The following is a 13984-nucleotide window of genomic DNA, read 5'->3' as shown; positions in this document are numbered from 1 at the left end:
TTAAAATTTGTTTTTTCTTCATTAAAATCGATCCATAAATAGCTTAACAAGGAATAGCTTATCAAAAATATAACAGCCAATATTAGTTAACACACACATGCAGTTAGTTCCAAACGTTTAAGCACACCAAACAAACCAATACATATAGGTCATAATTAAGCAAACAACACACATATAGCATAATTTTAAGTACAACAAGTCCGACTCCGATAGAGAGTATAGATGTGGCTCGAGATTGATACAACACGCACAGATACATAATGACACAGTAAAAGGACCACGAAATAGATAGATGTTGATGATGAGATTATAAGTCTCGGTGATCAATCGATGACCAAGGACATAATCTTTTCCTGAAGATTTGGCTGGATCGGCTGCACTCTATATCCAAATTGCCCATCATGATCTCTCATCATCATTCCTCTTGCGTTGCTAGCTATAGCCATCTCCTGTTGTTGCTGCAATTCCCAAAAAGCCATATATATATATATATCCATATTACTCAGAACACAAACATACGTACTAATAGTTTCAAACCAAATGTCATACGCAAAAGCCTTATATTAATTTACATACGTACCAGCTGGAAATGGAGTTGCCGATTCTCCTCTACAATCATCTTCTCCTGTACAAAATAAAATAAAAAAAATGATGTAATCATTTATACATATTTCAGTCCGAAAGCTAAGTAGTAAACAATATAAATTGTTATATTATGCTCACAGTTCTTCTCTTTGTCATGACGATCTCCGACTGTGACAATTAAGCAGACCAAATAAGAGTTAAATGGTTGAATGTATTTATACATATATACATGTGTATGAATGAATGAACGTAGAGATGTGCACATGCCTGGTGGTCTCGGACTTTGTCGAGGCCGTGTTCAATGGCGTGCTCTACAGCCATCAGGTTTTTCAAGTTGAGAGACTGTATATCTTCCCCCTTCAAATGCCTGTATTCACAGTTTATATTCAGTACGTAGCAAGATTATTTCTATCAAGATACCTCCGTAAAGATATGGCACTGTACTGAAGGGTGATCGACCGACCTGAGCTCCACTTGTAAGCTATCATTCTCTTTTTTGATCCTATCAATCTCATTGCTGAGGTTCTGGAGATCAATATTGTTCAGCATATATATATGTATTAGATGAGTGATAGTAGATTTTAAGAATTTACATCACAGTAAAAAAAAAAACACATATTAATACACTAAACAAATTCAAGAAACAGATCTGGTTATAATTGACAAGTCTCGTCTCTCTCTATTCATGTTTCATGCAGAACATATAGAACAGTAACACACATATCTTGACATCCTTCTATGCAAAAGTTTACACAGATATGTATACACATAAATACTAGGTAGTGACTTAAATGGTATACAGCCCTCTGTCTGCTTATTACTCTATAGAGATATATCTCATTTGTTAGAACTAAACCTATGATTGTCAGAATTAAATTGATAATAATAAATAATATTTGAATTAAAAGTATTTTTAATTAGGATAATCAAAAGTATGATTTCTCAGTTTAATTTCAATTACTTTTGAAAGCCACAAATGTAAAATCAGTAAACTGTGCAGATATTCTCATTTATATCACATCCCAGATTTTCTCTCGATAACCTAAAACTTGAATATAACTCGCTTAAGATTTTGTCTTGGTGTGGTTTCAAAACACAGTTGGTGAATACATGTTTAGATATACTCTAAAATATATTGAAGACCTATACAAATTATGCACGAACGGAAAAAAGAATAACTTCCATGTCTTGTTGAGTACAAGAAAATCAATAAAGAAGCTTGGAAGGCTACACAGACAAAGAAACCTTTGTAGATCTGCATCTAGGGTTCGAGGTTTTTCTCCTTTGACATATTTTTAGGAAAAGAAAATTAAATAACTCATTTCATGATGATATTATATCTAGCTCAGAATATTTGTTTTTGAGACAAAACACTAATAGTAGATCTGCATCTAGGGTTAAAAATTCAAGGGTCTTTTGACATGTTTTAGGCAAAGAAATAGAAAACCCATTTCATGATTTTGGCCATGGAATATTATTTGAGACAAATAAACTATAGATTATATAAAAGAGAGAGAGAGAAAGAGAGTACCTCATGCTTAGCATCCCATAGTTTCTTGCCAGATAACTTCTGATATTGGTCCAACATAGCACCAAGATCCATGGAAGGACAACAATAATCAGTCATCTTACCATTACTGGCAAAGATTATGAGAGCAACTTTTGCATCGCAAAGAACTGTGATCTCTTTAGCCTTCTTGACCAACCCATTCCTCCTCTTTGAGAACGTCACCACCCTGTTGTTTGCGTTTTCTATCCTCTTTATCTCTATCTTCCCTCTACCCATCTTTCTCTCTCTCTCTCTCTCTCTCTCTAAGTACTCTTTCTCAATTTTAGGGTTTTGGTATGAAATTGTTAAGATGTGGATCGGAGGAGAGGATATGTGGTTTATATGAAGAACAAGAAGAGGAGCATTGGCTTTAAAGCAACATTGATGAGAGAGAGAGAGTTAAATGTTTGATTAATCTTGAGAGGTGAAGAGAGACTTTGACAGTTTGGGATTGAAAACAAAGCTACTTTCTTAATGGCACAGTCATGGAAGGCTTGTTTTTGTTTCTCTTATTACACATAGTCATAGCCAACTCTATTCTCTCTTCTTTTTTACACTACCAAAAATATTTTCTTTAAAAAAATGAAGTAACATAATAAAATTAGCTATTTTGCTTAATGAACACTCTTTTTATGTGATTGATGTTTATTTCCTTTCATTTGATTTGATTATCTGTCTTTCTCTTGATAGATTTAAGTGTCGCTTGATTAACCTATGGTCTCTTCCATACAATGTTTTCTTCAATGAACTGTAGATAGAGATTGGTTTGAGAAAAAACTATTATTATATGTCTAAAAAGATTAGATATTAATTACATATGGAGTATATAATTAGATTTGAGATTTAAGAGTTTTGATGGGTATTCAGTGACAAATTCAAGTACAATTGTGTGACATCATATAATTAATGATTAAGCTACTATAAAATTATTCTGCACATACACTTCTCATTTCGTCTATCTAGAAATTGATTTACCCGTAAACCAACAAGCTTAAATTAAATTAGCACCGGAGTTTTGAAACTTTTTATAGTTTTAAACCAACAAGATCTCTCTGTAAATTTTAGAACCACCTTTATTTTTCTACAGGTTCTTACTTTGGTAAAGCCAAGACTTGCTATTTCAGGAACTCTATGTCATATATAGGTCTTATCGAATATCGTAGCTACACTATAAAAATCAAACATATTAAATTATTGAAAGAAAAAAAGGAACAGTGTAATTACCGAAGACTTTGGTATAACCACTGGAACTTATCATGCTTACACATTATATTAAGGGGAAAATGTCATGCATCATATTGTTGGAAAACAAAACAAGCTAAGTGTTTTGACCAAAACAAAGACTACAAAACAAGTGTATGGTTTTTCTAAATTCACGTCAATCAGACACGTGTCAAATTATTGTGGAAATTTGTGGTCGTATGTCGAACTTACTACTTAGTACGTACGGGCATACTATATTAAAATTGTGAATATAGGTGAGAAACGTCTCCCTAGCTACACCGAAACAAAAATACCATATTAGTATTGAATTAGATTAACATATATGTGTCTCTTTAATATTTTTCTAACTTCGGTTCATGTTTCGGATTCGTGAGTGTGATTAAAGTATTTAGAAGGTAAATTTTGTCTGAGATCATACATGAAAACTAGACAAACTGGATCAAGAAGATGGAAATCTTTTATGAAATGTGGTAATAATATATAGTCAATGATGTGGAAAACCACTCTTTGTTTTTTTTTTGGCAACAGAATAATCACATATCGAAACTCATACTAATCACAGAGTATAAGACGTTTATATAATGACTTTGAAAACAAGTCTTTATTCTCTCAAAAAGAATAAAAATACGTACATGACTGTAATAGAATTAAGGAGAGTATAAGGTATAAAACAAACACATATTGATTAACTAACTCAAAAGAGAGCAACAACAGCGGAAACAAAAGCGACCAAGAAAGTAGCACCTCCTAAAGAAGAAGCGGCGGCATTTCCAGCAGCTGGAGTAGTGGTGGTTCCGCTAGAGCCGGAAGGTGTTGTGGTCCCGCCAGCAGTGGGGGGAGTGGTGGCTCCTCCGGCACCTGGGGTTGCCCCGGGTGCAGGGGAAGCACCGCCACGAGCACCTGGAGCTGGAGTAGCACCTCCTCCTGTAGCACCAGCAGCAACTACGTTGATGGAGAGTTTTTGACCAAAGCGGCAATGGTCACCGATGGTGCAGATAAAGTATTGTGGTCCAGTGGTGTTTAGCCTGATTTTGACCGGAGGTACGGTCATGACGCTGATTGGTTTCTCTTTGTCGCAGTTTTCATATGCATCTTTTGTTACAACTGCCACATCGTGCCTTTCAGGAGCGAAATCAAATTCTGTAATAAGAATATCAAAAAGTTAGAATATCATTAGTTCTTAAACAAACTAGATCTCTCGCGCGTTACCAATGATTTAATATATTTATATGTGAACTATTAACATCAGTCGGTGGAAACTTAATTAATCTTTTTTTTTATATATAGTTCAAATATGCTCAAAATAATATATATAGAACCAAAGAAGTAACATCACTGACATGATCATCTATGAACGATCGGACAAAATCGACTGTTATAGAAACAAAGAAATAGAAAACTCACCGAGCTCGTCGCCTACATGGAAAGTTTTACCGGCCGCCCAGGTAGTATAGAAGTCGAGGTCCATAGGTCTCGTCCACTCGGTATCACCACCAACATCGTGGTCCTCCGTCTCAGCGAAGACAGTAACGGCAACAAAAGCCAAAACCAAAAACGTAACCGTTTTGAAAACTCCGGCCATTTTGTTTTTTTTTTTTTTGTGTTGAAAGGATTCAGGTCACCCCTTAATCTTCTCTTGGTCGATTTAAACAATATCTGTATGTCGTCTCTTTAAAGGATTTTAAATGACCCTTTTGATTTTTGTGTGTGTTTTGTAATGGTTTCAAAAAGTCTTGCAAACTATTTATAGGGCAATAAAGGAGAGGTTGTTCACAAGGGGTTGAATTATTCAACTTTAGATTTTTTATCTTTTGGTCAATCTTTGCCTGCTAAGGTTTTTTTTTTGTCCACAGTTGTTATTTTTAGCGCGTGTTAAAAAAAATAGTCCGTAATAAAATTTCGATCGAGTTAAAAAAAAACGTGATTAACTTATTGGCCTTTGATATTTTAGTGTTCACACTAAAAATAGCATTCTAATAATAACAGTTAACACGATGGTAAAGGGCATCGTTGAATAGTAAGGATACTAATAATGTTAGAAAGAAACAAAAGAGTTAAATGTCAATGGATATGGCTGAACTATTAGGTACGTGTTAATGTACGTCGACATCTAGCCATCTAGGCAATTTGTTATACATGGATAACATTTTAGAAATTTCTAGGGTCGATATTGTCAATGAACGATCCCTCTTTCTTTGCGTGGGTCCGTTGGCACCAACTCTGGTCGTGCTCAATAAAAATCAACCCAAAAGAATTACGAATGCGGTCATAAACCGAAACCAAAAGGGGTCAAAGTCGCGTCAGACTTGTTGAGTTTTGAAAAATTGGCCAAAAACCGATAAAAGGACAAAGTGATTGATTAATCCGATTCTAAGAATAAGCAGTGTGGGATTGGTTATTTCTGTTTCAAGAGTAAAACAAAGCCTAAACCAATATGTGATCAAGAACCTGCTTGCTCTATACAAGAATCACTGTCTGAAACTTGTTTGCTTGGACAGGTTCTTACATTATGTCCCTTTTTCTTGCAGAACCCACAATCATACCCTCCTCTGACTTTAACAACACCATCTTCCTCAGAATCGCCAACACGGCCACTGAGTTTCACTCTGGTCAGTTTTCGGCATGTTCTGCTGTTGTGACCGCTCTCACCGCATATTCCACATTTGTGATACCTTGTGGAAATGCCTTTAGTGACCTTTGGTTTCGACTTAGGACAGGTTCTTCGGTTATGACCTTTATCACCGCAAAGCCTACATCTAATTCTTTTGTCCGCATCAGTGCCCAGTTCTGGACAGTAATGGCTTCTATGGCCTTCCTGTCCGCAGTTCTTGCAGTAAAATTTAATTCCTGAAACAGCACAAAATGAGTTTTTACCATTTCTTGGCTTGCACTTGCACAAGAAACTGTCACCATAAAAGGAAAATCAAAACCTAAATATCTACAGTTTCTCTCTGAAACAACATGGTATCTCACATTAACCGTGTAAGCGCCAATGATATCCAAAGATATATACTATTGCTACCTTAAGTAACAAAGCCTCAGCCTAATTCGTACCACATTAATTAGAGAATGTAAGCAGAGAAAGTTGCAGAACGAAAAAGAGTACTAAACTGAGCTAAACTCTGAATTTCTACTAAGAACTGATATTTACCTTTCATGGATAAGCTTCTCTGTTCTCGGTTTTCGGGGTTACTGAAGAAAGATTTCATAGATTCTGATGCATGCTTTCTAGCAGCTGGTGTTCCTTTAGCTTTCTAGAGCACAAATAACACTAAGCAGATTCAAGTAAACAAAACCAAAAGTTGCAAAACAAAAATGGGAATTGATTACAGACCTTAATTGCAGCTACCCTTTGAGCATGAAGGACAGGATCACGATGTATAATCTTCATTCGCTTACTAAAAAGTCCAGTCTTGGCATTGAGACTCTATAATAAAACCACATTTAGACTGACTATAACAATACACCATGGATAGAGTATGATGATATCATGAAGAGGAATACATGAATAAGACTAACTTTAAGAGATCGGCTGATCTTTTGTCCAACTTCAGGAGTCGGTGACTGGTAAATCCGCTTCGATTTTCTCCTTTTATTGAACTTTATCTCTAGATTATCAACCTCATCATCCTCCTTTACTCTAAATGGAGAACTGTGGCAGAAAAAACAAAGAAGAGATTTATTAGTCAAAGAATAAACAAAAAATGAGATTTAGTAGTCTTGAATAACACTACCTGGATCTAGCTTTCTCCCAAGGTCGTTCATCGATTGATTCTTCCCATATGACACAATCTCCCAAACATCTGAGACAAGTCATTATGCCCTACACAAAAATTTAGAGCAAAGTTCAATAACATTGTAACGCAAGAGTTTGAAGTCTCTCACAAAACGCTTTTTGAAGTAGTACCTTTCCTTTGCATTGAGGGCAGTCCAATCTCGGCCTCTCGATTCCGCAATTTGAGCATGAAGTATAACCTCTTCCTCTACAAGTTGGACATGGAAGCTCTCGAATGTACTGACCGTTTGGACCAAACCATGACCTTGGTTCGCGCGAATCACCAGATATGATCCTGAATGAAACCATCACCAAATTGATCGTATTCACAGACCTTAAGGGTGAATTCACTTTTAAAAAAAGTGTTGGAAACTCTTACCTGGGTTTGAAATCAACACCAAACAGTTCCTCTGAAGGATCATAACCCATCTGTCGCTGTTCAAAACAGGGCATAAAAAAAAAAAAAGGGAGAAATCCCATCAATGTGAGTACAAAGAGTGGAGAATTGTATATACGATTTGTAAGAGGTATAATACACTGTTTTGTCTGGAAGATGAAACTGAACCATCTGTGTTGTCCGAAGAAGAAACCGCGCGAGGAAAGAAGGCGAATTTTGAGATGGGATTGAGTAGTAATAGAGATCGGGTGCTCTTCTTTCTGCTCCATTGTGGCTGAGAAACCTGAAATCCAGCATGAATCGAGCACATGAGGAGTGATCAAAATAACCACTTATCAAGGAAGATCAGGAACAGGAACACCCACCACACACACATACAGGAGTCTTCGTCTGGGCAAAGAGAAGTTTTCAAAACTTGCTGTTCCTTCGAGATTGTGGCTAATACGCGGGGACGATACTAACGTGGCACATGTTTTTTCCACTCTCTCTAATTGAACCCAGAGTTGCAAAATTTAAGCACATATGATTCTATATACTCGACCTTTTTAATTTTATTTTGATCGTATAGGTGAACAATCCTGATTATTGATTAAAAAATCAGATACAAAAAAAAAAAAAACAATCATCTCAAAATGAATATAAAATCAAAACACATGATTCTAGGTAAAAAAAATTCTACTCTCACAGTAAGGAAAAAAAAAAAAAAGGTAAAACTAAGAGATTGGAAAAGTTACAAGACACAAGAGACCATCGTCCTTGTTTGTTAACAGCAAACACCATCACTTCCTGCTGAGCCGAACGGTATTCTCTCCGTCTTTTCAGACCCAAATGTGTATTCGATACCTAAACTTGCATCATCCTCCTCATTTATCACCTCTTCGCTCACAAAAGGAAAGTCAAAGACCAGCGGCGACTTATTATCCCTTCTCTTACTGTTGAAACTATATTGAGGAATCTCATCATCCTTTGTTGCTCCATGATGACTTGTAATGGCAATACCACCACTTGGAACTGGGCTTGTTGTGAATGGCATGATGGATGGAGTTGTGGGCTCTGATGATGTTGCTCCATCTGATGAAGAGACCGGGAATGTGAAGCCAGCGTTTGTACCCGAAGGGACTGCCCATTTTTGGAATGGCTTGGCTATTGAGATCGATGGAAGTACAGGTTTATTATTTCCTAGTGAATGAGATGGTTGTTTGGGGAGATTTGCAGGTTCGCCTCCAAAAGAATAGGGAACAGCTTTTGCTGCGTCCTGAGAAGAAGTGACATCAATTTTCTACAAGAATAAAAAAATTCAAACTGTTACAAGTTTATTCACTTTCCGCAGAGATCTTGGTTTTTTTTTAAGTCACAAAATATGTAAAAGCTCATGAAGCTTGTAACTTCCTATGTTACGGTATATATTGAGGTTACTCACACTCAAAAGATAAAAGCAGCAAAGAAATCAAAACCTTAACACCCTAAACCTTGATGCAATATGCGTTAAGAAAAAAAAAAAAAAAATCAAGTGCTCAAATACCTCTCCATGTGTGCTTCTGGAAAGAGAACTCTTAGGCTTCCCTAACTCATATTGGACTGCGGTACCACTGCTACCTGCTGCCTGAGTTCCAGGAAATACTCCATTTGACGCTGGAGCGGTCTTGGTCATTCCATTTTGAGTGTCAGCGGTGCTATTTGCAGGAGGTTTAAGCACAAAGGACGACTGATTGTGAGAGAAAATGTTCTGCACATCTTCATTCAATTTAGCTGAGCCATCCTTTTTCACATTGTTGGCGTTTGAGCTGCTTTGTTCAACGGTTTTCGAAGACTCTGGATATCTCCAGGAAGTGGCAAGCTTTAGCTCAGCAGATTTACCTCTCGGGTTGGACTGGGACCGTACAATCTTATCCAATATTGTCCTAGCAATCTGACTAGAATGTGGAGGCACAGTCGGGGTACCAACAACTTCTGACTCTTTATGCTTACTATAAGTTGTTGTCTGGGACCTCGATAGGTAATCTGATTCCCCTGTTTCAGAGCTCTTTATGATATCAGAATTTTCAAAACGAGATGAACCACGTGAAGGTCGTGAATAAGGAGACACAATGGATGGCGTGGTGCTCTGGCGAGATCTTCTACTGGGTCCAAAAAGTCCGCCATCTCTTCCCTTGCTAAGCTGTGCACATTAGAAAGTGGGTTATCAGGTTCAACTGAGGAAATAGGATTCAGCATATAGAAGAAACCCAGGTAAGATTCAAAAAGTGGCATAATGATGACTCTAATTTAAAACCAAGTTTTGCAAAAGGTAAAAAGACCTAGAGGATCGACAATATGATCAACCACCCTTTCATTTCACATCTTTTAAGTATACATTAGATAACCAGTCAGTGTATTTAGGCCATAATAAATTTCAATTTCATCAATCTAGTGACAGAAACGGTACTTTGAAGCAATCAAGTAACCACTACAGTCCCTTTGCATAACATTCCATCTTAGGTAGATTTCCTAACACCAGCTCAAGAGGTAAACGTGGAACTAATTTTTCATAGAGAATACCTCATTAGGACCTAGATGAAGCAAGAATTATATGATTCTTCTATTCGATAAATTGACTGCCTATCTCTGATCAAAGTCAAGAAGGGTTGGCACTTGCAAGTTAATAGATGACATCGGATTTGTTTTTGGGTAAAAATATATAAAATTAGACATAGCTAGATATATACTCTAGAAAGTGGGAATGTTTAGTACTGTAGACTTCTTATCCCTTCTGAAGTCCCATAAAATAAGCTCCAGGACAATTGAAAATCATCAAGCATTAGAGTTAAGAACGACATGTTAGAAAGAAGCCACCCAAAACATCTATTAAAGGAGTCTGGAAGTGAAAATGACCAGGAAAAGTACCATAGTTTCTTTAAGCTTGTCTTAAAGTTTACAAATGTAAATAGTATGCACACTATGTTATAACTCTTATAGGTAATCAGAATTATAGAGCATAAAGAGAAATATACCTGGCCATATCTTGTCTGCACACTTTGAGAGGGAGACTGGAGGTTGCTCAGGCGCTTGCTACTATCGTTCTGCAATTGCATCAACTGGGCAAAAAAAAAAAGAATGAAACACCTCAAGTATACCAAAGATTTTTGACCAAAAAAGTATAAAGTAAAACCTCCACACACCTTTGACTTCGAATTTGAAAGGATGGTTCTAGAATATGGGGTCCTTGGAAAATTTTGAAGCCCAAAGCTTTCTCGTTGAGGAGTTGCGAAACCAGATTGCTCAGTTGACTTAATATCAGACCAACAAGCAGAAGGCTTGCTTGATGGTGATGCAAGCGATGATTTTCCGACAAGCATACCCGTATCAAAACAATCCTTTTCATTTCTTGCTACAAAACCTTGGGAGCTACTTAATGATGTCTGGCCTCCCATGTATGCCTTAGCAAGTTCTGCAGGTGAAAGACCAGCTTCATCGTGTATCTGTTTGTCTTTGTCAAAAATCTATAAGAAAAAGTAAATGCGAAAAAGGTGAGTAAACTAAAACATTAATTTAAGAAATAACGACCAGAGAAGAAAGAGACACCAACTTTTTGATGAATCAAATATATGAAATTACATAGCTCTTTCTGTTTACCTATTTCTTAATAACTTTCCACAAACAGTCCAACCTCAAACTACTCATAAAATCTGCAAACTAAACTTCTAGAAGTTTCCGGCAACTCATGTATAAATGCTACTATGGTAGTGTCATCAGAACAGCCTAACAAAAGAAGGCTGGATAGCAAGCAACTCACAATTGACTTAGGAAGTGGGGTTGGTGTAGTCCATAGTTCACTATTAGCATCCTTGCCCCCAATTGGCTCTTTTCTCTTATCTAAGAAACTCATATTTTTCTTGGCTCCCTCTCTCAAAGAAATCTCCAAAGTTCTCTCGTCTCTCTTAACATCAGGTAGATCAATAGCCCTTGAAGTTATTATCTCTATGAGATGATCAGTTTCAGCCCTGGATGAAAATTAAAGATGTCAGTGTAAAAGTGGTCTACGTAAAAAAAAACAATTAGAACTGTAAAGAAAAGATGACACAAAGGCCATGAAATTAAAGCTGCCAGCAAATAAGATACTAATGACCGAGACATGACTAAGAAGCATTAACAAAATAACAATCAAAAGGAAAGAAATTTCCATCAAACATCATTTGAATGCAATTATGCAATGAATGAATACACATAATAACATACTGTGAAAACGATTTCCCTTCCATTAGCCTTTCAAGCTCCGAGATTGCAACGGCATCACTTAAAGCTGTTTCCCCTCTTATCTGTGCACTGACACTGAAATTGCCTTCGTTCACGTTTGCTGTACCGCTAGGTCCTCCCTTTTCAAATGATGCTGACTCTAGTTTCTGCACAGTTTCCCGAATCATTTAAAAGCAAGAAAATGATGTATGTTAGCTATTGTAAATCACAAAAGCAGGTATCAAATGAAGTAGATCACAAAACAGTAAGATTACATCTTTCTAATGTTATACAAAAATCTGTTTTATACTTCTATTATATTACCACAATCTCACAAAGAGGAAAAAAATTCATGACGGTTTTCTTTGGTAACACATTCTTTATTCTACTAAATCAGACGCAATATAAAACATCCCGATAAGACAAAAATAATTTCCTATCGTACAACACCTTGGTCAATTTGAGATCTCAACACGAATCTTAAAAGTCGCCTAACCGTAAAATGTCAAAGATACTAAAAAAACTCATTTGAATAAAACTTCAGTATGATAAAGAATGCTTTTATATGGTGGCCCTTATTGCAAAAACGATTGATAAAATAGCACATGAAAAAAAGACCAAAAGAAAACACATTAACAAGGTCAAAAGAAATCAGCTTAGTTAAAGCAGTAAGTTCCCAATTGAAGTTTAAGAAAAAGAGAAGAGGGGATGAAAGACGCTTACATTTAAACTGGTGGTTGTACTCGGAACATTCTCCTGTGTATCATCATTCTGCAACTTATCTAGTAGAAAGAGAGGCCAAATGTTAAACCATGACAGCTGGAATGAAATCCATTAGCCGATATTAGACAACATAACTCATCTCTCTGGACTAAATTATAAATACATCCTCAAACGATGAAATAACAGTTGCCACTCACTTGACACTAGGAGCAATTTAGTAACACTAAAACATACATGTAGTCAATATCAAAGTTGTCTCACTAGCAAGAGATAAACAGAGGCTAATACTAACAAACTGCAATCAGAAAAGCCTTACTTCTATAAAATTCCACTTCAACCAAAACCAATATAACCCTCTTCTATCCTGGCGATTGTCACTTCTAATTTACAGGATCAAAAACAATTTCAACAAACCCTAGATACTCGTAACCAAAGGGATTCTAATTAAAAAAAACGGATACAACCATTGAGGTAAGTAAAATTAATCAACTCCCAAAACTGCAGAAAATTTTCCGGGAACAGAAGCCTTTAAACGGAGGATAGAAAGAACGGAAAAAACCTTGATGTTGATCTTGATCGTCTGGAGCGGTAAGAGCAGGAGCGGAGGAGGCTTTCGAGAAGAAGTAGGGAAGCATCCTCGTAGCGCCGCCGGAGATAATCCGATAAGCAGGATCGACGATTCTCGAGATCCACGGCCTACGTTGTATCTGGTGCTGTGGTGGTCGAGAATACGGCGTCGCCGCATGCCTCCTCGCGGGTTGCCGCGTCAATTTGCCACCAGCACCTCCCGTCGGATAGCTCGACGTCGTCGCCGCCGCCGCGGAGAACGACGCTTCTCCTTCAATGGCCATGAACTCTTTTGTTTCAGTGTTCCTTTTCTCAAATTATTTTACCACTCTCTTATAGAAAAATATATATATATATATATATATATATATATATTTTGAGTTCTCTCTCTCTGTTGGTATCCCGAAAAAGTATATTCGTAAAAGTGTAGTTGCGCTATTTTTAAGTCAAAAGAGTTGTTTGTTCATACTGTATGTGGGTGTTTTTTTTGAAAATTATTTTTGTTAACATGTTTTCCAAATAATCCAGAAAATAGAATAAAATAAAATAAATTAATTAAAAGGAAAATTCAAAATTGGACCATGATTTTGTATTTAGAATTTTAGTCTAAACACAGCCTAAAAGAATTTTTATTTAGGATTTAGGATTTTGTTGGTTAACTTCTTAAAATATTATTTTGCTAACTAGCATATTATTGTTACTGTAGTTTAAAAATTATCACACATTTTAGTCTTGGGTTTGTGTGATTGATCGTATACTTGCTAGTGGGAAAGGTACTGCACGATCGAGGCGGTTTAGGATGTATTAAACACCATGGTTGGCAGCTAAAGGGATTTTGCTTCTGTAGAGTTAAGTACCCTATTCTGCTGAACACAGTCTACAAAACTTCGGGTCTCATGGGCTGCTCACTAACTGCCCTTGTATCTCTGGCTGAGCATACTCTTAATGGACT

General features: G+C 36.6%; 4 protein-coding genes across 7 annotated transcripts; all 4 read right to left on the bottom strand.

The window, feature by feature from the left end:
* Positions 1–103: 103 nt before the first annotated feature.
* LOC104706374 (floral homeotic protein PISTILLATA) lies at positions 104–2811 on the bottom strand. Its single transcript, XM_010422561.3, has 6 exons — positions 2117–2811; positions 1049–1110; positions 853–952; positions 724–753; positions 581–625; positions 104–458 (listed from the first exon to the last, which is right to left on the bottom strand). The coding sequence occupies exons 1-6, from the start codon at positions 2369–2371 to the stop codon at positions 324–326; spliced, it is 627 nt and encodes a 208-aa protein (XP_010420863.1). The 5' UTR covers positions 2372–2811; the 3' UTR covers positions 104–323.
* A 1129-nt stretch (positions 2812–3940) lies between these two features.
* LOC104706373 (umecyanin-like) lies at positions 3941–5160 on the bottom strand. Its single transcript, XM_010422560.3, has 2 exons — positions 4763–5160; positions 3941–4498 (listed from the first exon to the last, which is right to left on the bottom strand). Exons 1-2 carry the CDS (start codon positions 4938–4940, stop codon positions 4053–4055), a joined length of 624 nt encoding a protein of 207 aa, XP_010420862.1. The 5' UTR covers positions 4941–5160; the 3' UTR covers positions 3941–4052.
* A 537-nt stretch (positions 5161–5697) lies between these two features.
* On the bottom strand, positions 5698–8063 carry LOC104706371 (uncharacterized). 3 transcript variants are annotated; one of them, XM_087461733.1, is made up of 9 exons: positions 7896–8063; positions 7670–7813; positions 7513–7568; positions 7266–7428; positions 7093–7181; positions 6878–7010; positions 6693–6785; positions 6510–6612; positions 5698–6205 (listed from the first exon to the last, which is right to left on the bottom strand). In XM_087461733.1, exons 3-9 carry the CDS (start codon positions 7560–7562, stop codon positions 5799–5801), a joined length of 1038 nt encoding a protein of 345 aa, XP_087317859.1. In that variant the 5' UTR covers positions 7563–7568; positions 7670–7813; positions 7896–8063; the 3' UTR covers positions 5698–5798. The 3 variants fall into 3 exon arrangements, with proteins under 3 accessions (XP_087317859.1, XP_087317858.1, XP_087317857.1); XM_087461732.1 differs by having other exon boundaries at positions 7699–7813; positions 7896–8038; XM_087461731.1 differs by lacking the exon at positions 7896–8063 and having other exon boundaries at positions 7670–7840.
* Positions 8064–8095: 32 nt separating this feature from the next.
* On the bottom strand, positions 8096–13390 carry LOC104706370 (uncharacterized). Of its 2 annotated transcripts, none has more exons than XM_087461728.1 (8): positions 13025–13390; positions 12466–12524; positions 11746–11909; positions 11303–11510; positions 10689–11009; positions 10521–10604; positions 9053–9688; positions 8096–8809 (listed from the first exon to the last, which is right to left on the bottom strand). In XM_087461728.1, the coding sequence occupies exons 1-8, from the start codon at positions 13314–13316 to the stop codon at positions 8294–8296; spliced, it is 2280 nt and encodes a 759-aa protein (XP_087317854.1). In that variant the 5' UTR covers positions 13317–13390; the 3' UTR covers positions 8096–8293. The 2 variants fall into 2 exon arrangements, with proteins under 2 accessions (XP_087317854.1, XP_087317856.1); XM_087461730.1 differs by having other exon boundaries at positions 8096–8785; positions 13025–13374.
* Between the last annotated feature and the right edge of the window lie 594 nt (positions 13391–13984).

The sequence above is a fragment of the Camelina sativa genome, chromosome 8 (assembly GCF_030686135.1).
Source record: "Camelina sativa cultivar CO46 ecotype springtype chromosome 8, ASM3068613v1".
In the NCBI taxonomy this organism is placed as follows: Eukaryota; Viridiplantae; Streptophyta; class Magnoliopsida; order Brassicales; family Brassicaceae; genus Camelina; species Camelina sativa.
This window is presented reverse-complemented; position numbering and strand designations above follow the sequence as displayed.

Bases quoted from the DNA above. Each gene is read 5' to 3' on its own strand.
- LOC104706374 (XM_010422561.3), bottom strand. From the start codon at position 2,371: ATGGGTAGAGGGAAGATAGAGATAAAGAGGATAGAAAACGCAAACAAC. The intron at 754-852 runs GCATGTGCACAT...TAATTGTCACAG, and splicing joins ACAAAGTCCGAGACCACCAG to TCGGAGATCGTCATGACAAA. The intron at 459-580 runs GTACGTATGTAA...TGGGAATTGCAG, and splicing joins GGCAACTCCATTTCCAGCTG to CAACAACAGGAGATGGCTAT.
- LOC104706371 (XM_087461731.1), bottom strand. From the start codon at position 7,840: ATGTGCTCGATTCATGCTGGATTTCAGGTTTCTCAGCCACAATGGAGC. The intron at 7,569-7,669 runs GTATTATACCTC...TGTTTTGAACAG, and splicing joins CATCTTCCAGACAAAACAGT to CGACAGATGGGTTATGATCC. The intron at 6,786-6,877 runs GTTAGTCTTATT...GTTTTATTATAG, and splicing joins AGATCAGCCGATCTCTTAAA to AGTCTCAATGCCAAGACTGG.
- LOC104706373 (XM_010422560.3), bottom strand. From the start codon at position 4,940: ATGGCCGGAGTTTTCAAAACGGTTACGTTTTTGGTTTTGGCTTTTGTT. The intron at 4,499-4,762 runs GTGAGTTTTCTA...TTCTTATTACAG, and splicing joins CCATGTAGGCGACGAGCTCG to AATTTGATTTCGCTCCTGAA.
- LOC104706370 (XM_087461728.1), bottom strand. From the start codon at position 13,316: ATGGCCATTGAAGGAGAAGCGTCGTTCTCCGCGGCGGCGGCGACGACG. The intron at 11,910-12,465 runs GTAAGCGTCTTT...GAAACTGTGCAG, and splicing joins GTACAACCACCAGTTTAAAT to AAACTAGAGTCAGCATCATT. The intron at 11,511-11,745 runs GTATGTTATTAT...ATTTTCATCCAG, and splicing joins GAAGGGAAATCGTTTTCACA to GGCTGAAACTGATCATCTCA.